Consider the following 26,773-nt stretch of genomic DNA (forward strand, 5'->3'; position numbering starts at 1 on the left):
ACAAATTGGCTTGGGAGATTTAGGAAATAGAGTTATTTATCCAAATATTTACTGTATGTATCATATGAAAATTAGTCCTGCTGAATTCAATTAAGTGTTAAATGTTTTCATTTGTTTCATTTAAAACTTGTATATGGCACCCCCAAAAAACAAAGTATTCTGAGCACAACAAAAGCAATTCAACTATAAAATAAAACAATGGGGATTTAAAATCAATGTGAACCTTGGTATATCCTAAATTATAACAAGTTTCACATTGATTATATGAGTATATGGGAAAGAAGTGTACTCTCTGCAAAATATATGCACAATGATTCAAATTCTTGGTTCCAACATTTCTTTTGTAATAATTTTCTGGAAGCATTTAGAAAAATCATCTATTGTAGTCTCTCTAAATTATACATTTACAATATGTTCAGGTAATACAGGCTTGCCTTAAAAAGATTTGACTAAGTAAGTATTTTGGAGCTCTTTAAACAATATAAATATATGAGGGTGGCGGTTCATTCTCCGAGCTTGTGGGTTGGTTTCTACACCCAAGCTACAGATATTTGCCACTATCACAAAGATAATGTGTTAAAATAGGCATGTATGTATGTTAATCTTTATACTGTCTGTTTAAATTTCACTCATTGTCATGTTTTTCCTCTCCCTCCAGGTCCTTTCAATATGTCCCAAGGACATGAGAGCGGATATTTGTGTACATCTCAATCGGAAGGTTTTTAACGAACATCCAGCTTTTCGGCTAGCTAGCGATGGCTGCCTGAGATCACTTGCAGTGGAATTCCAGACGATCCATTGTGCTCCTGGAGACCTTATCTATCATGCTGGTGAAAGCGTAGATGCCCTCTGCTTTGTTGTCTCAGGATCATTAGAAGTCATACAGGATGAGGAGGTGGTGGCCATCTTAGGTAGGATAAAGATGTGGTGGCCATCTTGTATGGCAACTATTACTCTGATACCAATGGGGCATTTGGTACACTTTAATGTAATGTGATAAGGTAACCCAGGGCTGGGTTTTGGCTGCTGCTACCAGTTCGCTCATGGACGCACTGTGTGGGTGTGCACTTAATGCACGATATGTGTGCATGCACAGCACTAAAAAATGCTTCTGAGCATGCGCAGAAGCAAAAAAACAAGATGGCAGCATCTACAATGCCGCCGAGAGAACCGGTTCAGAGGCTTGGCAGGCCAAGTTACTACCTACTTGACCGAACTGGTCCAAACTGGTAGGAACCCTCCTCTGAGGTAATTGTTTAAAATGTCAAGGCACTACTATTGCCCAGTTCTTCTCGTTTAGCAATTTCTATTTAGAAATGTTGTTATAGGTAAAATCCATTGATGAATTTACTTTTTGACAAAATTACAAACTACAAAAGTTTAGACAGTGTTTGAATCTATTTCTCCCACTTAGCTATTGGGCTTAATTCCTATTTATTTTTTATATAACATAAATATTCATATCTTCCCTTTGCCCTGAAAGCTCATGAATGCATACATTGAATTTTCTCCCTTGATTTTTAACCACAAGAATTCTGTAAGGGTTTGGGCTGAAACAGCAATTAGAAACTAGGAACAAAAATTGATCAGCCTACTTCCCACACCACACCCATGGATGACATGATAGTGATGATCCAATATCTAAGGGGTTGCCACAAAAAAGTGGGAGTCAGCCTATTCTCCAAAGCACCTGGACAAGAAGCAATGGGTGGAAACTAATCAAGGAGAGAAGCAACCTAGAACTAAGGAGAAATTTCCAGGTAGTTAGAACAATTAATCAGTGGAACAACTTGCCTCCAGAAGTTGTGAATGCTCCAATATTGGACATTTTAAAGAAAAAAAATGTCTGAAATGGTATAGATTTTCCTGCCTGAGCATAGAGTTGGACTAGAAGACCTCCAAGGTCCCTTCCAACTCAGTTATTCTGTTCTGTTCTGTTCATCCCAAATTTGTTTGCTCTATTAGTAAGAGTCATTTTTTAAAACCCTTCTTTGTGCCCTCATACATTTTGAGAGTAGATTGTGAGAGCATAATTATTTCAAGCTAAATAATGGGCACAAGATCACCTAGATGCAAATATTAATTGCTGTTAGGAGCTGCATATAATTTTCTATTATTGTTTATATTATGCACAATATTAATTGCAATTAAGGGAAAAAAAGGAATGCATGTTATTTTTCTCCTGCCCATGACTTGCTCTAATATAATAATTAGCTAGAAATGTAACAGGCTTGGCTATTGTATAAGCTTGCTAATATTGTCGTAATGAAGTTGTGTGTAATATACTAATAGCCTCCCCAAGGAAACATCCCAAAGTATTCTGCTCATCCCATCAAAATGAGAGACATCCTTTTAAAATTACATCCATCAGAACAGAAATAATTCATTCATAAAAACTGTGAATTGTTTGCTTGGCATAATATTGATTTTCATAGGGAAAAATAAACACACCCACCTCATTTAGATTTAACAATGGGTAAAATGAGATAGTCTTTACTTACTGTTAATGCCAGTGGTGAAATTCAACCAGTGTAACAACCAGTTTTCTGAGTGCGCTCCGTGAGCGCACAGTGCGTTTGAAAACAGCTCAAAAACTTACCTTCTACTGCAACCCTGTTAAATCAACAGCTGAGGCACGGCAATCTGTTTTGCTGTGCCTGTCAGGTGGGTTCAAACAAAGGTCAGTATAGCGTCGGGGCAGACGTGCAGGCCCACCTGATTGTTGGAGCGAACAGGTTCACTCTAAGCTAATTGTCGGAGCTACCGGTTCACCCGGACCAGTTCAAACCGGCTGAATCCTACCCATAGGGAATGAAACTTTAGACCATAACTTTCTTTGGGCCAAGGCCACATTTGATAACCTGTTTCCCAAAGTAAGGAGCCAAGAATAAATATTAAGATTGATTTAATTCAGTTTAATTATAAGCTTAATTAAAACTAGATGGATCAATTAAATACAGTCATTATGCTTAAAACCTATGTGTTAAACAGGGACGTGCAATCAGGGGAAGCAGGGGAGGCAGAGCCTCACCACTGTCATCATGAAAAGAAAAAAAATGTAAAAGGAAAAAGGAAAGAGCGGAGGTCAGGCTGAGCTAGTTGCTGCCAGAGTCACCGTGGATGACTCTGCTTAGTGCTTAACTGTTTAAAAAAGCCTCTAAATGCCCTCTACAGGAGGAGGCAGGAGAACGACGTGCCTCATCTAGTCTGACATTTTATGATCACTCGAGTAGAGTTAAGCAAGGGTTAAAAGCCTAAAAATTCTTGACGTAGGTGAGGCATGTCGTTCTCCTGCCTCCTCCTGTAGAGGGCGCTTTTATAGAGGCTTTTTTAAACAGTTAAGCAGAGTCATCCACGGTAACTCTGGCAGCAACTAGCTTAGCCTGACCTCAGCTCTTGCCTTTTTCCTTTTACATTTTTTTTCTTTTCATGAAGACAGGCAAGAGCAGAGTTGAAATCCTCTCTGAAAGAGCTGGAAAAGATACGTGTGGGTTGGAGGGAGGGGGAGGAATTCAAACTTTATCCTCAAGTGTAGATCCCTCTCCAAGTGTAGCTTGATTGCAGGCAGAGCCACGTTGTCTTTTCAAACACACACACACACAAAGCTGGATAAAACTATATAAGCCCAGCTTCACTGATTACAAGTTTGAAAAGGCAATGTGGCTCCGCCTGCAATCAAAGGCTGGGATCGGCTCCAATCCAACTTCTGTGTTTGTGTTTGTTTGAGAGAGAGTGAGTGAGAGAGGGAAGGGGGTAGGAGAGATAGTCCAATCCAACTTCTCTGTGTGCGTGTGTCTGTTTGAGAGAGGGGGGAGGGAGGGAGAGAGGAAGAAAAGAAGGGGGGAGAAGAAAAAGAATGAAGAAAACTTTTTCTCAAAGGAGAAAAACAAATGCTATAGCTTTAAATTGGAACTGAGCATGCCTGGCTGTGGAATTCTGGGAGTTGAAGACCACAAGTCTAAAAATTTTTGAAACCTCTGTGTCAGTGCCTCACCAGCACGTCACTGGTGTTAAATAACCCTACATATTAAATAAATATCCCATTTCCTCATTTCAAAACTTACAATTTGATGAGCAATTTGGAAAAACTTTGATGGCTGCATTCAAGACTTCAGAGGCCATGTGATCCTGGGATGTAACATTATGCAGAATCATCCTAATGTTAACTGCCCTGGTAAAACATTTTTTCAAAACAGGGAGCACCAAAATATTTACTTAAGGATGTAGTTCTCTCACATGGTGCTGTTTCTCCCTCATGAAGCTGATTTCAGGTGGGATTCAGGAATCATCCTTATCTGATCTTCTCATTTTTAAAATTAGTTGTGCGAGCAAAGTCAGTCTGTGTCCTGAGGTGATTTGGTTTCTCTTTTAGTAAACTTGGTGGTCCTCAATATACTTTTAACCATCTGGAAGGAATCAATCAATCTTCCCTCCAGAAAGATCCTTCTCTTTTTTCTGTCATCCTGATGACAACCAAGAAGAGGTGGAACAGATGAGAGGGAAGGGAGAAATGATGAGAAAATGAAAGAAATTGAAAAAGAGGATGGAAGAAAGAAAAAATGTGGAAAGAAATCATGGCTGTAAATACTTTAGTGTCTGGTCTTACAAGAGTACTCTTCACTCATGTTCCTCAGATAATGCGGCTCTTCATAGAATTTCTTAGAACTGTTTTAGCCCTATTATTTCCCAAGAGTCCATGATGGATTACACCCTGTTTCTTACAATTACTTTCATTTACCATGCTGTAGTTACTGTACATGAAACCCATCTAAAAAACAAAAAAGAATGAATATAAGAGTATAATCTGTACAAGAGCAAGCAGAGCTGGACTGTTTAGATACATTTTCTGCTATATATAATGTCACATTTGTAGGAAGTTAGCACTCACCACCCTCCTAGAAGAATGAAATATTCTGGGAAATATTAAAAAGGCAGAATATTATATTTCCCTGGATGAGAAAAGGAGAAAAATGATTGTAAAGACAAAGCAGCTCCCCTCCCCCCTCAGCTCCAAGGTGATAGGATTAAGACATGGCCCTCGGGCCATGATAGGATTAGCCCTCTACCCATTTCACCACATGACACCTTGGAAGATTACATCACCCAGCAAGGCTCAACCAAGCCTGGGACATCGACAGCCTACAAAGTTAACTAAGACCCCTACCCCCTGGGAGTCTGACAGCCAATGGAATACATTTATTACACAGGAACAGGAAGCTCTAAGGTGTGGCCCAACAGAGGGTATGAATCTCTCTCTTTCTCTTTCTCTCTCACCCATGTGTTTTTTTCTTTTGCCCAGGATCTCAAACCATGTGGCCCTGTCCACCATTAAACTATCTTTCCAAGCAGCTTCCATGTTTCCAGTGTCTTTCTCCACACTTGGAACTAAACCCAGATGAACATTTCTTCCAACTCATTCTTATTTTGGGAGGGCAGAGAATACTCCATCCTGTTAGAAAATATATGAACTAAGATGGTTGTAGAATAAAATGCTTTGGATAGAATGTGGAGATCTAAAGCTTTCAAGTACACATCCTTCTTTCTAAAATGGCATCAGAACGGTGTCACATCCTTCTTAGAGTCCCATTTATCTACAAGCAATTAGCAAAGAATGAATGGAATATATCTGCAGAAGCGGAAATTTCTTTTTAAAAAAAGTGCCTAATAGGGCAAATTGTGTTAAAATGTGCACAAAAAGGGAAACTTAACAGAAAGGAATAAATTTGAGTATCTATGTTAAATCACAGATCGATGTGGAAATTGAATGAAGTAGAGTTGGAATGAAACCAACTAAGATCAAAATTAGACAAAATTGTCCACTACTGGTTCATATTGATTCGATATATTAGATAGCTATTGCTTCTGGGGATAACAACCAACTAATGCCTATTCTTTAAGGGGGAATGATTTACTATCAACCAGCTAAAGGTCTTTTGCCAATTAAATGCTGACTTTTAACCAATTACTATTAATTCCTTTGCTACAGTTTGCTATGGGAACATATTAAGACTAGTAAATTTTAGAGAATATTGAATAAAGGTGTCTGCTTCTTTTGATATATGGAATAATTTAACATTCAGCGAGCATTAACTATGTACATCCTTTAAAGATAAAGTGACATAGAGTACAGTGTTGGGACTTTGTTAGAGACCAGATTATTATTTTTCAACATCACTAGGTAACCTGTTACCAATTAATTGCTGTTAAAGGAAAAAGTCAATAGTTCCACCATTGTCTTTATTAAATAGTGTTCAGTTATGCTTCCTAACCTTCCCAAACATGCCTTAAACCCAATGTCAGAAGCCTTCCTCCAAATTGCCTTTGGCTGCAATTCATGTTCTTCTGTGTTGTGAAATGAAGCTAGGAGGCCAAATATCACACTTTCCTATTTCAAAACAAAGGATTGGAGACATATATACACTTGTAACACTTTCCTTCTGTTATATAAGCACTTGGAAGAAAAAGAAAAGGATTTTAGTTGCAGTAATTGCACAGCAGTCTATAATTAGCTACCACCCAATTGCATTTAAATTAGTGGTTCTTGCTAAAGACATCTAAGCTACTGGCCATTCTTTTATCTTATGGAGGCAAAATCCATAAATTCATTTTTTGCAGAACATGCATGGTTATCATACCTTTAGCATGTCCACATTCATCTTTGCTTCCATATTGATTATGTCCCCAAAGTTCCAGCTAGCCTGGGTCCTCCATAACACTTTTGTGGCTTGTTCTTGGATGGCCCAGACCTTCTGTGGTACTGGATCTTTTGGGACAAGAAAAGCTCTTTAGCGATAATAAAGCAAAACAGCCAGTGACTTCCTAAAGCATAGTCAAAGAGAGAATTGTTAGTCAAACTGGCAGCCCACGGGCCGGATACGTCACACGTAGGCCACACCCACCTCAGCTCCGCAAATGCGTCATGTGACAGCAATGTGATGGTGCGAGTTTGACACCTGTGGACTCAAGATTCAGATGTAACATTTTTATGTAGTGCCATGGCTTCCTGCTCTCCCAAGCCTAGCAAGAGCTCAATTTAACAAGGACAAACTATTTTTTAAAGATACAGTAGACCAATGATGGCTAATCTTTTTGTTGTTGGGTGCCAAAAATGCGAGCGCACGCATGCGATAGCACATGTGCATGCCAGCAACCAAAATGCAAAGTGTGCCCCCACATGCGCATGTGTGCACACACACACCCCATGTGAGCCACACTGCTCGCCTCCAAGCTGAGCTTGGTATTTCCTCCGAGATGCTGGGGGAGGCCATTTTCTCCCTCCCCAGGCTCCGGAGGCTTTCCGGGAAGCCTGCGGAGGGTGAAAACGGCCTCCCCTGGTCCTCCGAAAGGCAGGAAATCAGGTGGCTGGTGTGCGCATGTGCGCTGGAGCTGGCAGCTTGCATGCCAGCAGATATGACCTCGCATGCCAGCTGTGGCACCCAGAAAGCATATGGCATGATTTATTAAGTAATATTAAGTGAAACAAATCAAAGAGCAAATAGTGTATATTGATGTTTAACAGTAATAATTTTACTTTTCTCCCATGTATTTCAACATTTCAACCTTTATTTGATCAGTGACTGGTAAGAATTTCAGTCCATCCTAGCTTCACTAGGAGCAGCTTTAATTACCTTTCACTCTTTTCATCATCCTGGGTAAACCATCCTGTGAATTACTTATTATGTCACCAAGAATTCTGATAGAAAATATAAATTGATCTCAAAGGGAATTGCGCAATAAAGAGTTTGACTAGGCCTTTTCCTATCGTACTTTGTCAAATTGCTTAGCTGCAGTGATTCATGAAGCTGGTTTGTCTTTCAAACAACAGAATAAAAGTGGTTACCAGTGGAGTAGCTGCAGAGATGTAAGAATCTGTGCCAGATGAATGAGGAAATTTCCTCCCATCCTTGAGTTACGCTGAATGAAATAGTAGAGAAGAGATCAAATAATGGCACCTTTTATTCCTGGAGTTATCTTATGCTAAGTGTTACTTCTCAGAGACAAAAAAAGCCATTTGCCAGTGGTAAAGTTGATTTTGAGATACAGGTAGTCCTCGACTTACAACCGCAATTGAGCTCAAAATTTCTGTTGTTAAGCGAGATATATGTTAAGCGAGTTTTGACCCATTTTATGAACTTTCTTGTCACATTTATTAAGTGAATCACTGCAGTTGTGAAGTTAGTAACAAGGTTGTTAAGTAAACCTGGCTTCCCCATTGACTTTGCTTGTCAGAAGGTCGCAAAAGTGGATCATGTGACCCCAGGGACAGTGCAACCCCAGAGGACTCCCTGTATTTTGCTTAGTATCTGCCTATGAAGATTCTCAATCATCCAAGTCATGGTTGTCCCAAAGGCGCTTTTCAAAACTTTCTTGGTTTTTTTCTTTGAAGTAGTTTCGCTTCTCATTCAGGTCTTCAGTTCTGGCTAAGTTCCATCTCAGTTTTGCTTAGTATCTTAAATATACTAAACATTCCTTTGGTGGAATTGCCTTTCTTACAAGGTACTAGCTGCAAACTACTGCATAGTTAGCATAGTGAGCATATTGTAAACATACTCATCTATTAAAAGTCATGGCTGAACCCTTCCTGACTGAGTTCAAGACTGAGCATGAGACAAAAACTGCACTGGTCCTTCTGTTGGGGCCCACCAGTGGCTAGCAGAGCTGACAGCAGATTCGGACAGTGAGGAGGTTGGGGAGGAACATGGACTAGTCCTGGAGTCTGGGGAAGGCTCAGACGAGGGCTCTGCATTGGAGGCAGAGAAGCGACCAAGGCCATCTGGTAGTTATTTGCTGCCTCCGGAGTCTGACATCAGCGAGGCAGAAGAACAACGGGAGCCTGTTCCCAGTATGCACATGCACAGAGCTGCCAGAAGGCAAGAACAATTATGAAAATAGGGTCAACTTGGGAGTAAGGCTTGTAGATGATTGGCCCCTCCCATAAGAAATAAAAGAGGAGTGAATGGGATGTGAGCTTTCACAGGAAGCAATTAGTTCAGTTCAAACTGAAAAGTTCTGTTTGATTGTGTGCTATGTTTGGCATCGTTCTGCATTAGGCAATTAGGTCTCTGGCAGCATTCAAGGGGAGATAAGGTGGGTGTTTAACAACATTCCCCTGAAAGACTGTAGCAACTCGAACAGATGTCTGTCAGAACCTTCACAGACTGTTTGTGAAGACTTGCGGACTGTTAATGACCATAATTTACAACTGTATAAATAAAAGAGGGTTTTTGGGACTAAGATTGTGATTTATGCTTTCTCAGGAAGCCTAGGTCAGAACTTCTTCTTATGGATCAACTGCAATAGAACTGGATGGGGGAACCATATCTTGGATTCAGAAGAAATGGCTCCCCCATTCTCCCCTAAGTATTGAGACTTTTTTTGTATCAGCAGCTTTCAAACTTATCAATTATGGCATCCTTTTGGACTGTTGTATGCCCCATTCTACAGTAGGCCTTCTCCTCCCAGAATGTATAGTTCCACAGTGTTGAGGATGGAGAATTTGAGTTCATTGGCACTCCAATCTCAGGTGTCTCAATGCTTCCCCCCACTTTTTTTTAAATAGTTATATGAATCCACTTGGTAAAGTCAATCATTGATTAGGGATGAAGTATTACTAATATAAAAGATCCAAATTAGTACAGTGGTTAAGAAATTAGACTAGAAATGGGAGATCATGAATTCTAGTCCCTCCTTAGGTACAAAGTCAACTGGGTGATCTAAGCCAGTCATTCTCTCTCAGCCCAAGAAGAGGAAGGCAATGTCTGAAATCTTGCCAAGAAAAATTGTAGGAACTTATTTAGACATTTGTCAGGATTCAACAATAATAGACACCTAGAAACACATAGAAATTCATATGCTGATGACACCCAACTATATATCTCCAGTTCAGGCCAAAAAAGAAAGGCAATTGAGGTTAGGAGCTCTAAGAGATGAACAAGATGGAATAAACTCATCTAGCATGATGAAGTTTCTCATTTGTACCGTAACCATCCTCTGCTACCAAATGTGATGTTCCCGTGGTTCGTCCATGAGGCCAATGTGGAGAAAAGACAGTACACGATCTTTCTCGGGATGGAGCGACCCAGATTGGGGGTCTGAGAGCCCCTTTTATTGAGATAAGACAAAGGCAGGAGGAGCAATAGCATGTGATTACAAACAGCCTGTAAAAGTACAAGGTGGCGCAGTGGTTAAATGCAGCACTGCAGGCTACTGCTAGATCAGCAGGTCAGCGGTTCAAATCTCACCGGCTCAGGGTTGACTCAGCCTTCCATCCTTCCGAGGTGGGTAAAATGAGGACCCAGATTGTTGGGGGCAATATGCTGACTCTCTGTAAACCGCTTAGAGAGGCCTGAAAGGCCTATGAAGCGGTATATAAGTCTACTGCTATTACTGCTCAGGGAAGTTCTGTCTATATATGGTCAAATCCTGGACGTCATTGGTAGGGCACATCTCAGGATGTTATGTTATGAACTATCAGGATGTTATGGAGTTTTAGGAGTTTGTTTTCTCCTGTGTGGTTCAGCGTGGCTCTGCATGCCCTGGTATGAACTGGGCCATGGGTGACCCACACCTACACAAGGAACTATATTACAACACTCATTGTGCAGAGGCCCACTGGTATCAGGGAAGTTTCATTTTTAGCTCTAAATAGGGTGACACCTGTCAATGGTGATGTGTTGTACTCAACCCTCAATTTTGTTAAGCAGATTGTTATAGATACAGTTGTACTAAACATATATTCTTAAATTCTGGGAACATTTTGAATTGCACTTAAATGATTCCTTATAGATCAGGGTTACTTCCATTACCAACAATATTGTTTCCTAATGAGTTCTTTTCATACTTTGTTCTGTGTGTTTTATTTGCTTTAATATGGAGATGGAAAGTGCTGAACCTATAACCACCTACATGCATATATATGAAAATTTTTGAAAAAACTTTTACAAATGTTTACCTCCCTCCCCCTACCCTCCCCACCCAAACCCGACCCCCTCAACCTCCCCCCCCCCGACTTCCCAGAACCAATACAGGGTATAAATCTTTAACAAAGATATTCTAAAATAAACTTTTAAAAAGTTAGTATCATCTTTCGTTTGTGCTTTAACTCCTCTTTGCTAGGCTAACTCTAAACAAATTATATCATTCCTTGTTTCTTCAGTCATAAACTATCTGGAATTTCTTAGTCCCATATTTATTTTGAGTATAGTCAATCCATCTTCTCCACTCCAATTTATATCTCTCATTTGAGTGATCTTTGAGATATGCTGATATTTTAGCCATCTCTGCTAGGTTTGTTACTTTTAATGTCCATTCTTGAATAGTAGGCAGATCTTCCTTCTTCCAGTATTGCGCCACCAACAGTCCTGCTGCGGTTATTAAATGCAAAATCAAGTTAGTCTCTATAACTGTACAATCAGTAATTATACCTAACAAGAATAACTAAGGGGTAAACTTTATCCTTTTTTTAAGAACATTTTGCATAATCCACCATATTTTTATCCAAAATGCTTTTACCTTTTTACAAGTCCACCATATATGGTAGCATGTAGCATCGAGACAATCACATCTCCAGCATTTAGGTTGTAAATTCAGATACATACAGGCTAGTTTTTTAGGATATAAATGCCATCTATAAAACATCTTATAAAAGTTTTCTCTCAAATTTGGGGCTTGTGTAAATTTTACATTTCTTACCCATATCTTTTCCCATGTATCCAACATTATTGGTTCTTCAAAATTTTGTGCCCACTTTATCATACATTTAACTAATTCTGTTTCTGAATCCATTTCTATTAATGCATTATATAGTCTCTTTATATGCATTAGACTTTGATCCCTAATTTGTTTTAGCAAATTACATGCATATATTTTAATGCTATACCTAACGCATATAAATAACCCGTTGACAAAGTAAAAAGAAACAAAACTATTGGGAAGCACCCAGCCTGATAGGTGAAGGATAAAAAATAAAGTCTAGAGATAATCTAGAGTCACTGCACAACTCTAAAAGGGCTGGAAACAGCCTTCCCTGAATTCCTTGGAGCCTTATCTAATTAACTTATCAGACTAGAATACAGAATAATAGTTGGAAGGGATCTTAGAGGTCTTTTAGTCCAACCCCTGTTTAAGCAGGAAACCCTACACCACTTCAGACAAATAATTACCTAATCTCTTCTTTAAAACTTCCAATGTTTGGAGCATTCACAACCTCTGGAGGCAAGTTGTTCCATTGATCAATTGTTCTATCAGGAAATTTCTCCTTAGTTCTAAGTTGCTTCTCTCCTTGATTAGTTACCAATTGTCTAATCATCATCTACTAATTGTCACAAATTAAAGCAAATATACATGTCCCAGGATAATGTTGCAGGATCCAATCTGGGTCAGTCATGGAGACTAGAGCTTTCAGACTCATGCTGGAGCCCATCCTCAGGGAACGTCTCTCCACTGGGATGTGAGAGCAATGATGCGTAGTATTTACAGTATGTGGTACCTGGTTGGGTGTGGTTTCTTATTGGTTGATTGGGGTGCTGATGGCTGTTAAGTCTAATTGTTCCCAAGGGACAATTGCCAGACTGGGGAGATTCCTTTATTATAGGCAGAACATAATAAAATAGTTAGCTTGAATTCTGCATGTGTAGATCTGTTTGTTTTTACCTTGTTATAGGACAATAACAGGCCTATAATACTGTACGTTAGCATAGTCACAAATTTTCTATTTATGGTTTCCTCTCTTTGCTTCTGTGTTTTGCCGACTGATCAGATCTATAATCCAAACCAGTCAGAGACCTGTGGCGAATAAAATCAAGGATTTGTGAACTTTTGCCCTGCAAAAATCCCTGAAAATTATTGAAAGGAATTGTAATCCTCTGAAAATATTCATCAAAGGGTCTCTTTCAGGTCCCATTTTGTTTATGTTTGTAATGTCATGAAACCTAGAAAATCTGTTTGACCAGAAACAGTTGCAAATATCTATGCGTGTTTGTGTTTGAAGAGCAATCACTTTCAGCTCTTTAAAAACTGATGTTGATCAAGCAGACCATCTGTTCCTCTTTCTAATAGTTATTAAATCCCAGGAGTGACTTCCAAATGTTCAGTCTTTATTCAGTTTCCTTATACTTCAAAACCTAATAATTTGTTAGGTTGGGCATGTGGCTATGTAGGTTATTAGGATGGACAGCCCAGTAGATCAAACCATCTCCTCAAAAGTTTGTGGTCTCACAAGCCTGGATAGTCAAGTTAACACAGACATCTTGTGGTCAAAGATTACCTTTTTCTTGTGAGTTGAGACAAGATGCTGGTCTTAACTTCCAAGGCTCGATCATATAGGACAAGGCAATTAGAGCTTACTAGATGCTTCTTGGGCCCAGATCATTGTTCAGATATATTTGGTTATATCAAATACATTATTAGGGCTGTAGTCAGGAAAGTCTGTCATCAGTTCCCAATACACTTCCTTTTAACTTTCTTAGGAATAATAATAATAAACTAGCCGCTGTGATACAAGTGTATAATAATAATAATACTTTAATGACAATGCACTACAGTTTACATCCACGTGGTGATACTAATAGACTTTACCTGCCCCGAAAATCAGGTGGCAGAGGATTATTACAAGTGAAGCAAACAGTTGAAGAAGAAAAACATGCACTGGCTGATTATTTAAAAGAAAGTCAAGAACATCTATTAATCGAAGTAAAGAACAAAAATCTACTGAGGGCCCAAAAGATGAAACAAGAATACAGAAAAGATGTGATAAAATCAAGAATGGAGAGTTGGCAGAACAAAGCACTGCATGGCCAGTTTCTGGAAAAAAATAAAAGATAAAGTGGACAGTGAACAAACTTGGTTATAGTTAACAACAGGTACATTAAAGAAAGAAACAGAGTCACTAATCCTGGCTGCGCAAGAACAAGCTATCCGCAAAAATGCCATTAAGACCAAAATCGAAAAATCCTCTGATGAAGACTTTGCAAAGAAGCTGATGAAACTGTTGATCACATACTCAGCTGCTGTAAAACAATCGCGCAGACTGATTATAAATTGCGACACTATTCAGTGGCACAAAAGATCCATTGGAATTTGTGCAAAAATTATAATATTAAAACAGCAACAAACTGGTGGAAACATCAGCCTGAAAAAGACACTGAAAATCGGATGGTCAAGATCTTATGGAATTTTCGTATACAAACGGAAAAAATACTGGCGCATAATACATCAGACATCACACTGGTTGAGAAAAATAACATTACAATCATAGACATCGCAATAGCAGATGATGGCAGGGTCGACAAGAAGGAATATGAAAAAATCGCAAAATACCAGGACTTAAAAGTCAACATTCAACGATTATGGCACAAACCAGCAGTGGTAATTCCAGTGGTAATTGGCACACTGGGTGCTATTCCAAAAGCACTGGAATTACATTTAAAACAGTTAAAAATTGACAAAATCACCATCAGTCAAATGCAAAAAGCCACACTGCTTGGATCTGCACACATATTACAAAAATACATTATGATGTCCTAGGCCCCTGGATGCCAAATCTGGCGAAACAACTGGCCGCTGTGATACAATTCTGTTGTTGTTTTATAATAATAATAAAATTTAGCCAAGACATTGGTACGCACTTTGGAATTGACAAATGTGCAACAATGGCAACCAAAGCAGGCAAGGTCATAGAAGATGATGGACTAGAACTTGAGAATGAAGAAATGATAAAGGCAGTAAAACCAGAAGAAGGCTACAAGTACTTGAGGCCTCTGACTTAATAATGCATAATAAGGTCAAGGAATTAACTTCAGCCAAATACATTCGACGAATTCGCAAGATATTAAAGTCCAAACTGAGTGGAGGAAACATCATAAAAGCCATAAATACCTGGGCTATACCTGTGATTCATTACCCTGCAGGAATAATTGACCGAACCCAGATGGAGTTGGACAATTTGGACAGAAAAACAAGGAAGCTTATGATAATGAATCATGCTTTGCAACCTAAAAGTGATGTTGACCGATTGTATCTAACAAAAGCCTTGGGTGGTCGAGGACTCCTATAAGTGAAACAGACTGTGGAAGAAGAAAAACACAGCTTGAATGATTACATCCAGAAAGGTAAAGAACCAATTATTAAGGACGTAACTAAAGGAGGCCTTTTAAAGACAACTACGGTAAGTCAAAAGCTGAATATAAGAAAGAAGTAATTGAGAAGCGAGCTGAAAATTGGAAAAACAAAGCTATGCATAGCCAATACTTGAAAAATATTGAAGGCAAAGCTGACCAAAAACTAACTTGGAACTGGTTAAGATCAGGAGCACTGAAAAAAGAAACAGAAGGCTTTATTTTGGCAGCTCAAGAACAAGTCTTAGCCACAAACTGCATAACGGCAAAAATTCAACATGTTACCACCAACAGCAAATGTCGCCTCTGTAATGAGAAAGATGAGACCGTCGACCACTTGATCAGTGGGTGCAGCAAAATTGCACAAACTGACTACCTACAATGCCATGACCGCATTGCTAAGATCATTCACTGGAAATTGTGCCACAAGTTTGGATTTGAGAACAGCAAAAACCACTCGGAACATCAGGTTCAGAAGGTTTTAGAGAATGAGAAAGTCAAGATCTTGTGGGACTTCAGAATTCAGACTGATGGGCGCTTGGTCCACAACACACCTGACATAATAATAGTTGAAAAGAAAAAAGTATGGTTCATTGACATTGCAATACCTGGTGATGTACGAATTGAAGATAAACAGCAAGAAAAAACACAAAATACCGGGACTTGCAAATTGAAGTTGAGCGACTGTGGAAAAAGAAATCGTGTGTTGTCCCAATTCTAATTGGATGATGGAAGCCATGATTGTGTGTGATCAAAGTCCCATTCCTTTTTATGTGCATTGTGGAAGTCCCTGATTCATGCGCCAACCAACTCTCCACCACAGGATTGATTTGTGTAGCCTACAGAGTCAAATATTTGTTGCAGTTCTTAGATATCTTGATCTCAGACATAAACTTACCAAGATCCTAAGGTCAGCTCATGCATTTTCCTCCCTGTATGTTTTTTTACTTACAATTTTATCCATTATCATGCTATTCTGTGCTCATGTAACCCAATTTCTTGGTCTTAAATAATAAAATTGTAGCAAGCAGCAGACTCTGAATTCAGGCAATAATAAATTCATGATAAATGTGCATTAGCAACAGCCCTGACTAGCACTCCTAACTTTATATTAAGACAACCATCAGAGGTGAATGCAAGTTAACAGTAATACAAATCAATCAGAAAAAAATCCCCTTGTTATATTAATATGAAGAAAAACTCCCATCAGGCCTTATTATAGCCTTCATAAGACAGTTTTCATTATATATCTATGATGCTGTCATTCACCCTTAAAACATAAATGGGATAATAGATTAAAACTGGCTGCTATCTTTAAAAAAACACTTTCTGGGCCTTTTTTAAATTGCACAATATTGCAGGAAAACCCCAAAGCATGAAAGAATCACAGTGGCTTTTGTGGGACTAATGACAGATTAATTTAAGTTAGAGAGCAAAGCTCATATAGGTTGGGCACTGTTGGCAGAAAAACATAGGAATAAGACAACAAAACTTGTTGATTTAGATATCAAGAGGGCTGGAATGTGGTAGACATATTAGTACATGTTTATATCTCCTTAAAAATCTTTAAAGCATTGAAAAAGTACAGTTGGTTTTGGTGTATGATTTTTTTTAATTATAAATTTTATATACTTATTTTTATCTATTAAGTATATTTCAACTTATCCTTTGTCCTAGTGTACTAGAGTGATATATGAAAAGCATAAAGTCAAACTATGTTATACAATAGTACAACGGAGTACTATATATGTTACAATATAGTACAATTCCTAAAGTTATAAGTTATTAAAACAAATTAGATGCACAAAAACAGCTGTGTATAGGAGAATGTGGAAGTGTGGGATTTAATTCAGGACAATTTAAAATAATTTAACCTATTTGGAACAGCATCCATAATGTCTATCATACAGATTTAAATATCTTAAAACTGGGTCAGTTCCAACCTTGTTATCTGAATAAAATAACAAAACCATTATTTTTTTTAAATAAAACCACTCCAAAATCTTTATATAACATTTCTCAAGTTAGTAATGTATTACATTGCTGCAAAAATTTTGCAAAGTTTTGCATACGTCAATCTTTGCATACATTAGAATTGCGTACCCTACCCAAAACAATGTATGTATGTGCAATACCTGAAAGTACAGAGGTTGAATGACTTAATTACTGGATAAGAAAGAAGGAGAGGAGACAGCATTACAGTATTGAACACTATGTGGTGTTGGAAGAAGTGTCCTTCTGGGTTCAGCTCCAAGTGGGGAAAAAGACACTGGAGACATGGAGGCTGCTTGGAAAGATAGTTTTTAATGGTGGACAGGACCACATGGCTTGAGTGCTGAACAGAAAAGGTGATCAAATGCTTCAATGTTGGGTGAAGAAGAAGAAAGAGAAAAAAGGGCTGAAAGTTCCTGACTTTATTCTCTCTGTTCGGCCCCACCTCTCTGTTTCCTGTTCCTGTGTAAGAAGTGTATTCTGATTGGTTGTCAGACTTCCATGGGGCCAAGTTTGAGTTTCCAGATGCCTTGTGGTGAGTTTCTGTGGAAGGTTAATACTATCATGCCTTAATCCAATCACCCTGGAGTTGAAGGGGAGAACTCTTTATTATGTAGAATAGACTGACTTGGGCATTTTAATGGGCCATTAAGGAAAGTGGGGGCTATTAAGAGTGAGTCTGTTTCCTGTCTAAAAACACGTTTCTCCATTTCTGATCCAGGGAAATATAATATTCTGCCTTTTCAATATTTTCTAGGATATTTCATTTTTCTAGGAGAGGGGTGGGTGCTAACTTCTATAGTGCAGTGGTCTCCAACCTTGGCAACTTTAAGATCTGTGGACTTCAACTCCCAGAGTTCCTCAACCAGCTTTGCTTGAGGAACTCTGGGAGTTGAAGTCCACAAGTCTTAAAGTTGCCAAGGTTGGAGACCACTGCTATAGTGGATAGCAAGAACACTGAGGAAACTGCCAAAGTGGAATGTTCAGGCTCATCAGTCTTCCTTATTTGATGGCCTTTTTTTCTCTCTTTATAGCTCTATAACATGTCCATTCCTTTGTCTGTCCCTCAAGAAGCATAGGGCATTGGGGACCACCTTGGCAAACTGTGCTGTTGCTAATGCAGTCTCATCAAATAGGATTTGATTACCCGTTGAACATCATTAGCATCAGTCTTCATCTTCAAATGCTTGGAAAGCTGTGCAGTGTTTTTCTATAATCTCTATGTGTTTCTTCACAAGTCTATTTCTCTTTTGCATCTAATGCCCATCCGTATCTTCTACATAATTACTGTATTTGCCTGAAAACTTGCAATGACCCCTTCTGACCTACATGAGGGATATTGCCTACATAAGGCCTACATAAGGGATATTGTATTCCTGCATAAGGGATATTGTATTCAGCAATAGAAATATAACTTTCATCTTTAAAATGTTTAAACATTAAAAATGTTTAAAACACGCCTGAAAGAGGTAATAATCTAAAAGGGCAGGATTGCCAAGAGCATTATTGATTACAAACAAAATCTTGAATGTATTATCCATTGTTTTTCTAACTTGGGAACAAAACTACCAATGAATCCATCTTCAGAAAATGATGTTGTGATCCAAATACTAAGATCTGAATGACATTACAAAACAGGTACAGTGGTTACAATGCAGTATTGCAGGCTGATTTTGCCTATTGCCAGGAGTTTGGTCCTGACCAATTCAGGATTGACTCAGGCTTCAATTCTTCTGAGGTCGGTAAAATGAGGACCCAGATTGTTGGGGACAATATGCTGACATTTGTAAATCACTCAGAGAATGTTGTAAAGTACTATGGAACAATATATAAGTGCTATTACTATTGCTATAACTAATAATCTTAAATGCATAATTATTTTCTGTGCTGAAAAGGGATGTATGGATTAGTTGATTTTTTTTACTCCGTATCCTTTTATATGTCTGATCCATCCTGTTTCTGCATATATCTGAAATTTTCTTTTAGGCACACAGTATTTCACATTCTTTTTACAATCCTTTTCAAAAGTGATAATTCAGTATAAGTTTACTCTCAGATATGTTTGCATTTAAATTTAAAAAAACTTATCACTGCATTTAGAGGAATATGAGAATTTTAAGATAACTCTTCTAATATGCATATTAGTTGAAGAAATAAATGCTTAAAATGCAAAGGGACCTTAAGCACCCATAGTTCTGGGTGGCTAATTGGTATAGGGCTGGTTTGCTAGGATTTGGGTATTAGGTTTTGAGAGTAAAAACAGTTCATACTGTGTTGCACAAAAGCTTCCACTGTTTTAAATGCCCTGTGATCTTTCTGTTACAACAGATGCATGTCATAAGTGGGTGGCACAGATAATACTTTTGATGATATTTCAGTTGAAGCACCTTTTCAAAGCAGCACCCCAAATTAAACAACAGATTTCCTTATCTACAGAAGCTTAATTCGCCCTTTAAAACTTATTTTTAATTCTATAAAATTTTGCAATGGAAAATGGTGGATATTAGTTGTGCAATCTGAGAGAGCCCTACGATATGTAAAACTGTAGCTGAGTAGCTATGAATGAAGCTCACTCTGTGTGTTTGCTTTCTTCAACCCCATTATTTGTTTCAGCAGCAACATAAAAAGCAGACAAAGCAAGAAGGAATAGATTAATGAAGAAATGGAATTTTGGTTATAATACAAAGGGTTGAACAGTTCTTAATACAATATAATACCAGAGTTGGAAGGGATCTTGAAGGTCTTCTAGTCCAACCCCCTACCTAGGCAGGAAACCTTATACTGTTTCAAACAAATGGCTATCCAACATCTTCTTAAAGACTTCCAGTGTTGGGGCATTCACAACTTCTGGAGGCAAACTGTCCCACTGATTAATTGTTCTAACTGTCAGGAAATTTCTCCTCAGTTCTAAGTTGCTTCTCTCCTTGATTAGTTTCCACCCATTGCTTCTTGTTCTACCCTCAGGTGCCTTGGAGAATAGTTTGACTCCCTCTTCTTTGTGGCAACCCCTGAGATATTGGAACACTGCTATCATGTCTCCCCAAGTCCTTCTTTCTATTAAACTAGACATATCCAGTTCCTGCAACCGTTCTTCATATGTTTTAGTCTCCAGTCCCCTAATCATCTTTGTTGCTCTTCTCTGCACTCTTTCTAGAGTCTCCACATCTTTTCTACATCATGGCGACCAAAACTGAATGCAGTATTACAAGTGTGGCCTTACCAAAGTGGTATTACTCCAAGTGGTATTAACACTTCACATGATCTTGATTCTATCCCTCTGTTTATGTAGCCTAGAACTGTGTTGGCTTTTTTGGCAGCTGCTGCACACTGCTGGCTCATATTTAAATGGTTGTCCACTAGGACTCCAAGATCCCTTTCACAGTTACTACTATTGAGCAAGGTACCACCTGTACTGTATCTGTGCACTTCGTTTTTCTTGCCTAAATGTAGAACCTTACTCTTTTCACCATTGAATTTCATTTTGTTTGATAGTGCCCAATGTTCAAGTTTGTCCAGATCCTTCTGTATCTTAAGCCTATCTTCTGGAGTGTTGGCTATTCCTGCCAGCTTGGTGTCATCTGCAAATTTTGATGAGTTGCCCATTTATTCCCTCATCCAAATCATTGATGAAGATGTTGAAGGGTACTGGGCCTAAAACAGAGCCTTGGGGTACTCCACTGCATACTTCCCTTCATGTTCCATTGAGGACTATATTTTGAGTGCAGTTGGTCACCCAGTTACAAATCCATCTGGTGGTTATACTGTCTAACCCACATTCTTCTACTTTATCTAGTAGTAGGTTATGGTCTACCTTATCAAATGCCTTACTGAAGTCCAAGTAAACTATATTGACGTCATTCCTCTGGTCCACTAATTTTGTCACTTTGTCAAAGAATGCAATAAGATTAGTCTGGCATGATCTGTTTTTGACAAACCCATGTTGGCTTTTGGCTATTTGTTTACTTCTAGGTGTTCGCTAATTCGTTGCTTGATTACCTTTTCCAGAATCTTTCCTGGTATTGAGGTCAGGCTGATAGGACTGTAGTTTCCTGGATCTATTCTTTTTTCCTTTTTTGAAAATGGGAACCACGTCAGCTCTTTTCCAGTCCTCTGGCAGTTCCCCAGTGCTCCAGGATCTCTGAAAGATATACGTAGTTCAGTGGTTCTGAGATCTTGGAAGCAGAGGTGTTGGGAAAAATTGTCTGCACTAAATATCCCTGCCTGCTGTACTGGGTCCAGATCATGTCATAGCAGTGTATGGAGTGGTGAAATCTAATCCCCCCCCCCCCGGTTCTGTGAGTGTGGCTTCGTGGGGGGTGGTTCATGTGACTGGGTGGCCATTACCAACTTTGTTTTTTACTTTCAGCTATGTTTTTTAGCTTTTTAAAGCATTTTCCCTGCCTGTTCACCAATTGTTTAAAAAAAAGCAATTCTACATACATTTTTCATTAAAAATATCTGCACAAGAGCAGTTGAGATGCAAATGAGCTGCATGAAATTGATCCCTCCACAGTTATCCCATCAACCTCTTTCCTGGGTTTTGCTGTCCAAATTTTGCATTAAGTTTGCAAGGATGGCTCTGACATTTTATGCACAGAAAATAGGCATTGTATTTATGTGACATTGGCATGTACTCGGGTGAAATCCTCCCAGTTTGGCCCAGTTCGGCCAAACCGCTAGGGATGATTGTCCTTGGTTCTGCAGACTAGCAGTAAAAAAAATGTTTCTGATGATCATGTGGCTCAGCTGTGAGCCGTGCGATCATCGGAAGCTTTTTAAAAAGCTTTTTAAAGCATTATTTCCCCCTGCCCGTTTGCCTGAACCAGCAGGGAAAAATGCTTTAATAAGCGGGGGGAAAGCTTCCAACGATTGCACAGCTAACGGTTGAGCCACACAATCATTGGAAGCTTTTTTGTATTTTACTCCCAGTCCGCAGAACCAAGGACAATCATCCCTACCAGTTTGGCCGAACTGGGACAAATTGGGAGGATTTCACCCCTGAGTGCATGCCAATGTCACATAAATACCATGCCTATTTTCTGTGCATAAAATGTCAGAGCCATCCTTGCAAACTTAGTGCAAAATTTGGGCAGGAAAACCCGGGGAAGAGGTTGATGGGATAACTGTGGAGGGATCAATTTCATGCAGCTCGTTTGCATCTCAACTGCTTTTGTGCAGATATTTTCAATGAAAAATATATGTAGAATTTTTTTTTCTAACTGTATAGTCAAAGATATTTGAAAGCTGCCATGTTGAAAAGAGCTTTGAACTGCTTATTCACATGTTTCTTAAACAAAAAAGCCTACTGTGCTACCAGACAACTTTGAAGAATCCTCCTGCTTCAGAAAAGTTTTCCTGTCATAGGTGACGGTGACATGGCTCTAGATGTCAGTCTAATTCTTTTGATCTTGCTTTGCTTAAAGATGTCACACCCCTATTGAAATCAAAAGGTTGTGTAGCTTCTATATATGCTAGACATTTATAAGACCTTCAAGCCAATCTTATTTGACATCGTAGGACAGTCAGTAAGAAGCTCATTTGTTGATCTAACAGAGCTTTCCCCAATCGAGTAACTAGTGCATAGTGAAAATTCTGGGATTTATATTCCCAGTCTAAAGGATAAGGTTGTTTTAGCATTAATTTTTACATTAAATTATTTATTCACTTCATTAAGAGTGTATCTCCACGTGGAAATGTCTACTGCTTATCTCTGTTATTTTTCTATCCTGCAATTTTTGTTTTACTGTAGTCAAGATGTACAGTGTCTCAATGTATTTCAAGGTATCTCAATTTAACAGCAAGTTCTTACTTTGCAAATTGCATTCAAAATGCACGGGGGCTGCATTTATAATTCCTCTTGCGTAGTTCCTAATCAGTTCAATTAAATTCCTTCCCCTTAATTATAAACTTCATTTCTCTCTGTTCCCTCCTTTAAGTGCCCAGTCTTCAAAGTTCCATCTTATATTGCTTTTCTTCCAAATGCAAAGATATGTGTGCTTACCCATGGGAAGGATTCTTATATTTAAAGTGTTATTAAATACATTAGCTAAAATCAACACTTTAATCCAGCGTTGGCGAACCTTTTCGACAATGAGTGCTGAAACGGGAGCATGTGGGGGTGCGCAGGGGAGCACCGTAAACCAGAAGAGCATCTCTCTGATGCACATGTGTGGGAGCAATAGCAGTAGACTTATATACCGCTTCATAGGCCTTTCAGGCCTCTCTAAGCGGTTTACAGAGAGTCAGCATATTGCCCCCAACAATCTGGGTCCTCATTTTACCCACCTCGGAAGGATGGAAGGCTGAGTCAACCCTGAGCCGGTGAGATTTGAACCGCTGAACTGCTGATCTAGCAGTAGCCTGCAGTGCTGCATTTAACCACTGTGCCACCTCGGCGCCAAAAACCAAAAGAGCATGTGCATGTCAGGAAGCTGAACCTCCGGTTTATGATGTGCGCACATGTGCATTGGTCACCTCGTCTTCTGGCATCTGTCACTCCCACATGTATGAAGACCACATGCGCACCAGAACCCGAAAGAGCAACGGGCAATGGCTGGCATGCCCAGAGAGATGGCTCTGTGTGCCACCTCTGGCACGCATGCCATAGGTTCGCCATCACGGCTCTAATTGCTCTTTTGCTGTTAATTGCCTTTACTTTATCACAGCTAGTTAAGAAAGATATTGCTTATCAGGCCAGTAATTTTCTGAGTAAAGAGTAGGTACCAGCAGCATCCTGGGAATAGTTTAGATCAGTGGTGTCAAACTTGTGGCCCGAGGGCCACATGTGTCATATGCTGGCCACACCCATGCTCAGTTTCCAAGGCGGAAAAAGTCACAATACGTCACGTGATGCCGCTGTGACAACACAAGTTTGACACCCCTGGTTTAGATCAACACTACTGATTTCTTATATATCATAAATGGGCAGACAAGCAGCTGTTTCCAGGCTAATTTCATATCATGCTTATTCAATTAATTCTTTCCATAAATTAATTATTTATTAATTTTCATGTATTTATATGGTTTTATTATGGTGTTGCAAACCGCCTGGAATCACTTAGGTGAGATGGAGTAGTAATGGAATAAATAAATAAAATTATTATTATTATTATTATTATTATTATTATTATTATTATTATTATTATTCATTTCTATGCTTAGAAAGTATCCTAGGATATGCAGACAAGTAGGAAAGTAGTGTATTTCAGTGAGAAAATGAACATGCTGCAGCACACCAACATTTTAGAAATTTGTTGTTTTAGGTTTTGAATAATATTTAATTATGAAGCAAGCACATCTAGAAATAGTACACTGAAAACAAGGACATTTTAGCAAGTTTTGTTATGCTGTGGTTATGAACAGGAAGAACAGTTAATTCCTGAATAACTACATTTAACCACCATAAATAAATAAAGAAATTTTAAAGCAGTACATAAAGCATGCGTCTAGCAGCAAACTCAGCAGGACAATCGTTTACTTTCTGCCATGGTGTTATCTAAAAATCATTAGCGGAATTATGTTATTCCCAATCCGTCATGTTCTTCTTATTAAAGCTATTAAATCCATTCTGAAATATCTATTTAGAGTCCTCCTATAAATTGTATTACAAGAGGTAGCTGCCTGACCTAAATAAAAACTTCAGGCAAATTTAAACAGATTGCATCAGATTTACAACCTCATTATCTGCTATGGTTGAGAGTCTACTCGCTCTGCCATGTTACTCTTCTAAACAATGGTGGTAAGATGTAAGGAAGGTGACCACAAGAAGCAGGCCTCTTTCCACTGCTACACCTTGATAGTGGCAAGGACAGCTATCCTGTTCTTTGATGCAATTTGATCCAAAATACTCTGAAGGCATTGCTTGACCTAGTGCAGGAGTGTCAAACTCACGTCATTATGGTGGCATCACATGATATATCCTCCTTTTTCCCCTTTGCTAAACCAGGTGTGGGCGCATCCTGCCCATGGGCTGGGAGTTTGACAGCCCTGATTTAGTCAGTCAAGTAGCCTGTAATAGTCCCCACATTTGACTTTTAGCTAAATGGGGGGGACGGGGACAAAACTACCTTCTTTCTTTCATATTTTGGGCATTAAAGACAATTTTAGAGATATGACCAAATGTCAACAGCAAACATTCCATCTTGTAGACTGCCACCATTCTTCTCTTGAACCTTATGGCAGGGATTCAAGGCCCATGGGCCAAATCTGGCCTGCAGAGTGCTTAGATCTGGTCTGTGGAGCCACCCTGGAAACAGTGAAGGACTGACCCACAGTGCTTCTGCCAGAAAAAAAATGGAGGGGCTCTGTTTTCACTGCAACAGCCTCCAGAGGCTCCTGGGCTCCATTTTCACTGGCAGAAGTTTTCAGGGTGTCAAGCTACCCATGCCCAGCCTGGCCATGCCCACCCCAGCCACACCCTTTCAGCCCCCCAAGGATAAACACAACCCTGATGCAGCCCTCAATGAAATCAAGTTTGACACCCCTGCTTTACGGCATTATGTAGTATGCTGGTAATTTGAAGGCCTTGCTAGATACAACTGTATATATCAGCGTTCCCCAACCTTTCTGGCTTTGGGGATGGGCGGGGGAGGGAGGGAATGGTTTCGTGTGAATAGTGGGCGGGTGCGTGCACATATGTTCAGCTTATTTGCACAAGCAGTGGGCACCCACCAAACACACAAATGGAACTCATGCAAGTGGAGCTATGCATGTGTGCTCGCCCACCACTTCCGTGGCCCCCTGATATACATCTTTTTATATCTTTACTTGATAGAGATATGTGAAAACACTTGACAGTAATGTGCATAAAAGAGGACACTAAAATCTGTCCTATTTTACACGAATCATATGTTTACCTTAATACAAATGTGCAGGTTGTACTTTAAACAAAATAGTCTGTTTGTCAAAACATGTTATGCACTGCACTTAGTAGAAGAATCTAAAATATATTAATGCTGGTGTATCACTGGGGGAGCGCTATAACAATATAACTGGATCTATATTTGAATGGGAGGATCTATATTTGAATGGGATTTATCCTGAGCTCCTGAGCTCAGTTTCTAAAACTTTTTGTTTTAGAAGTTATTTTAATAGCAGCATACGAATCTGCCTGTTCTTCAAATTTTTCTCCCAAGGTATTTCTTGCAATTGCTTCCTAAATTGAGTAATATGTTACTCAACTACAACAAATGAGCTTTCTCAGCAGTGGTAGCTCCATTTCAGAACACTTTTCTTCTCATTAAGATTTTACAATCTCTTTCAACACCAGGAGGAGGAAAAAAACCCTTCATTTTTATCAACCCATAGAATCCTACTATACTCACTATAATCTATATAATTTATTCTACATGACCTATTTTTTATTTTATTTTTGTTATGCATGAAAATGTAGACAAAATGCTTGAAAAATTAAACAAGTCTCCTTCAACTCCCAATGACTAAATGGACACATTCATTATGTGTGTGTGTGTGTGTGTGTGTCACAATAATATGGGAAACAATTAACCAATGCCTTCTTGTGGGCTGATTTTCAAATTTCCATAAGAGCCTATAGCTCTGTTTTCCCTGGAGTCCTTTCTACACACAGAGTTGTGCAGATTGTTGAAACTTGGCAGAAAAGAGAAGCCATGAAAAGAAGTGACACTCACTTTCTGGTTGTTGAGATGGAG

The 26,773-nt window shown here is 39.0% G+C and overlaps 1 protein-coding gene across 1 annotated transcript in view; it reads left to right on the forward strand.

Moving 5' to 3' along the window:
• Nucleotides 1-26,773, forward strand: part of KCNH5 (potassium voltage-gated channel subfamily H member 5) — a 232,574-nt gene that overhangs the window by 165,891 nt on the left and 39,910 nt on the right. The window contains 1 exon segment of the mRNA XM_032214001.1: nucleotides 659-911. Coding sequence (XP_032069892.1) covers nucleotides 659-911 — 253 coding nt within the window.

Source organism: Thamnophis elegans, chromosome 1, assembly GCF_009769535.1.
Source record: "Thamnophis elegans isolate rThaEle1 chromosome 1, rThaEle1.pri, whole genome shotgun sequence".
Taxonomy (NCBI): Eukaryota; Metazoa; Chordata; class Lepidosauria; order Squamata; family Colubridae; genus Thamnophis; species Thamnophis elegans.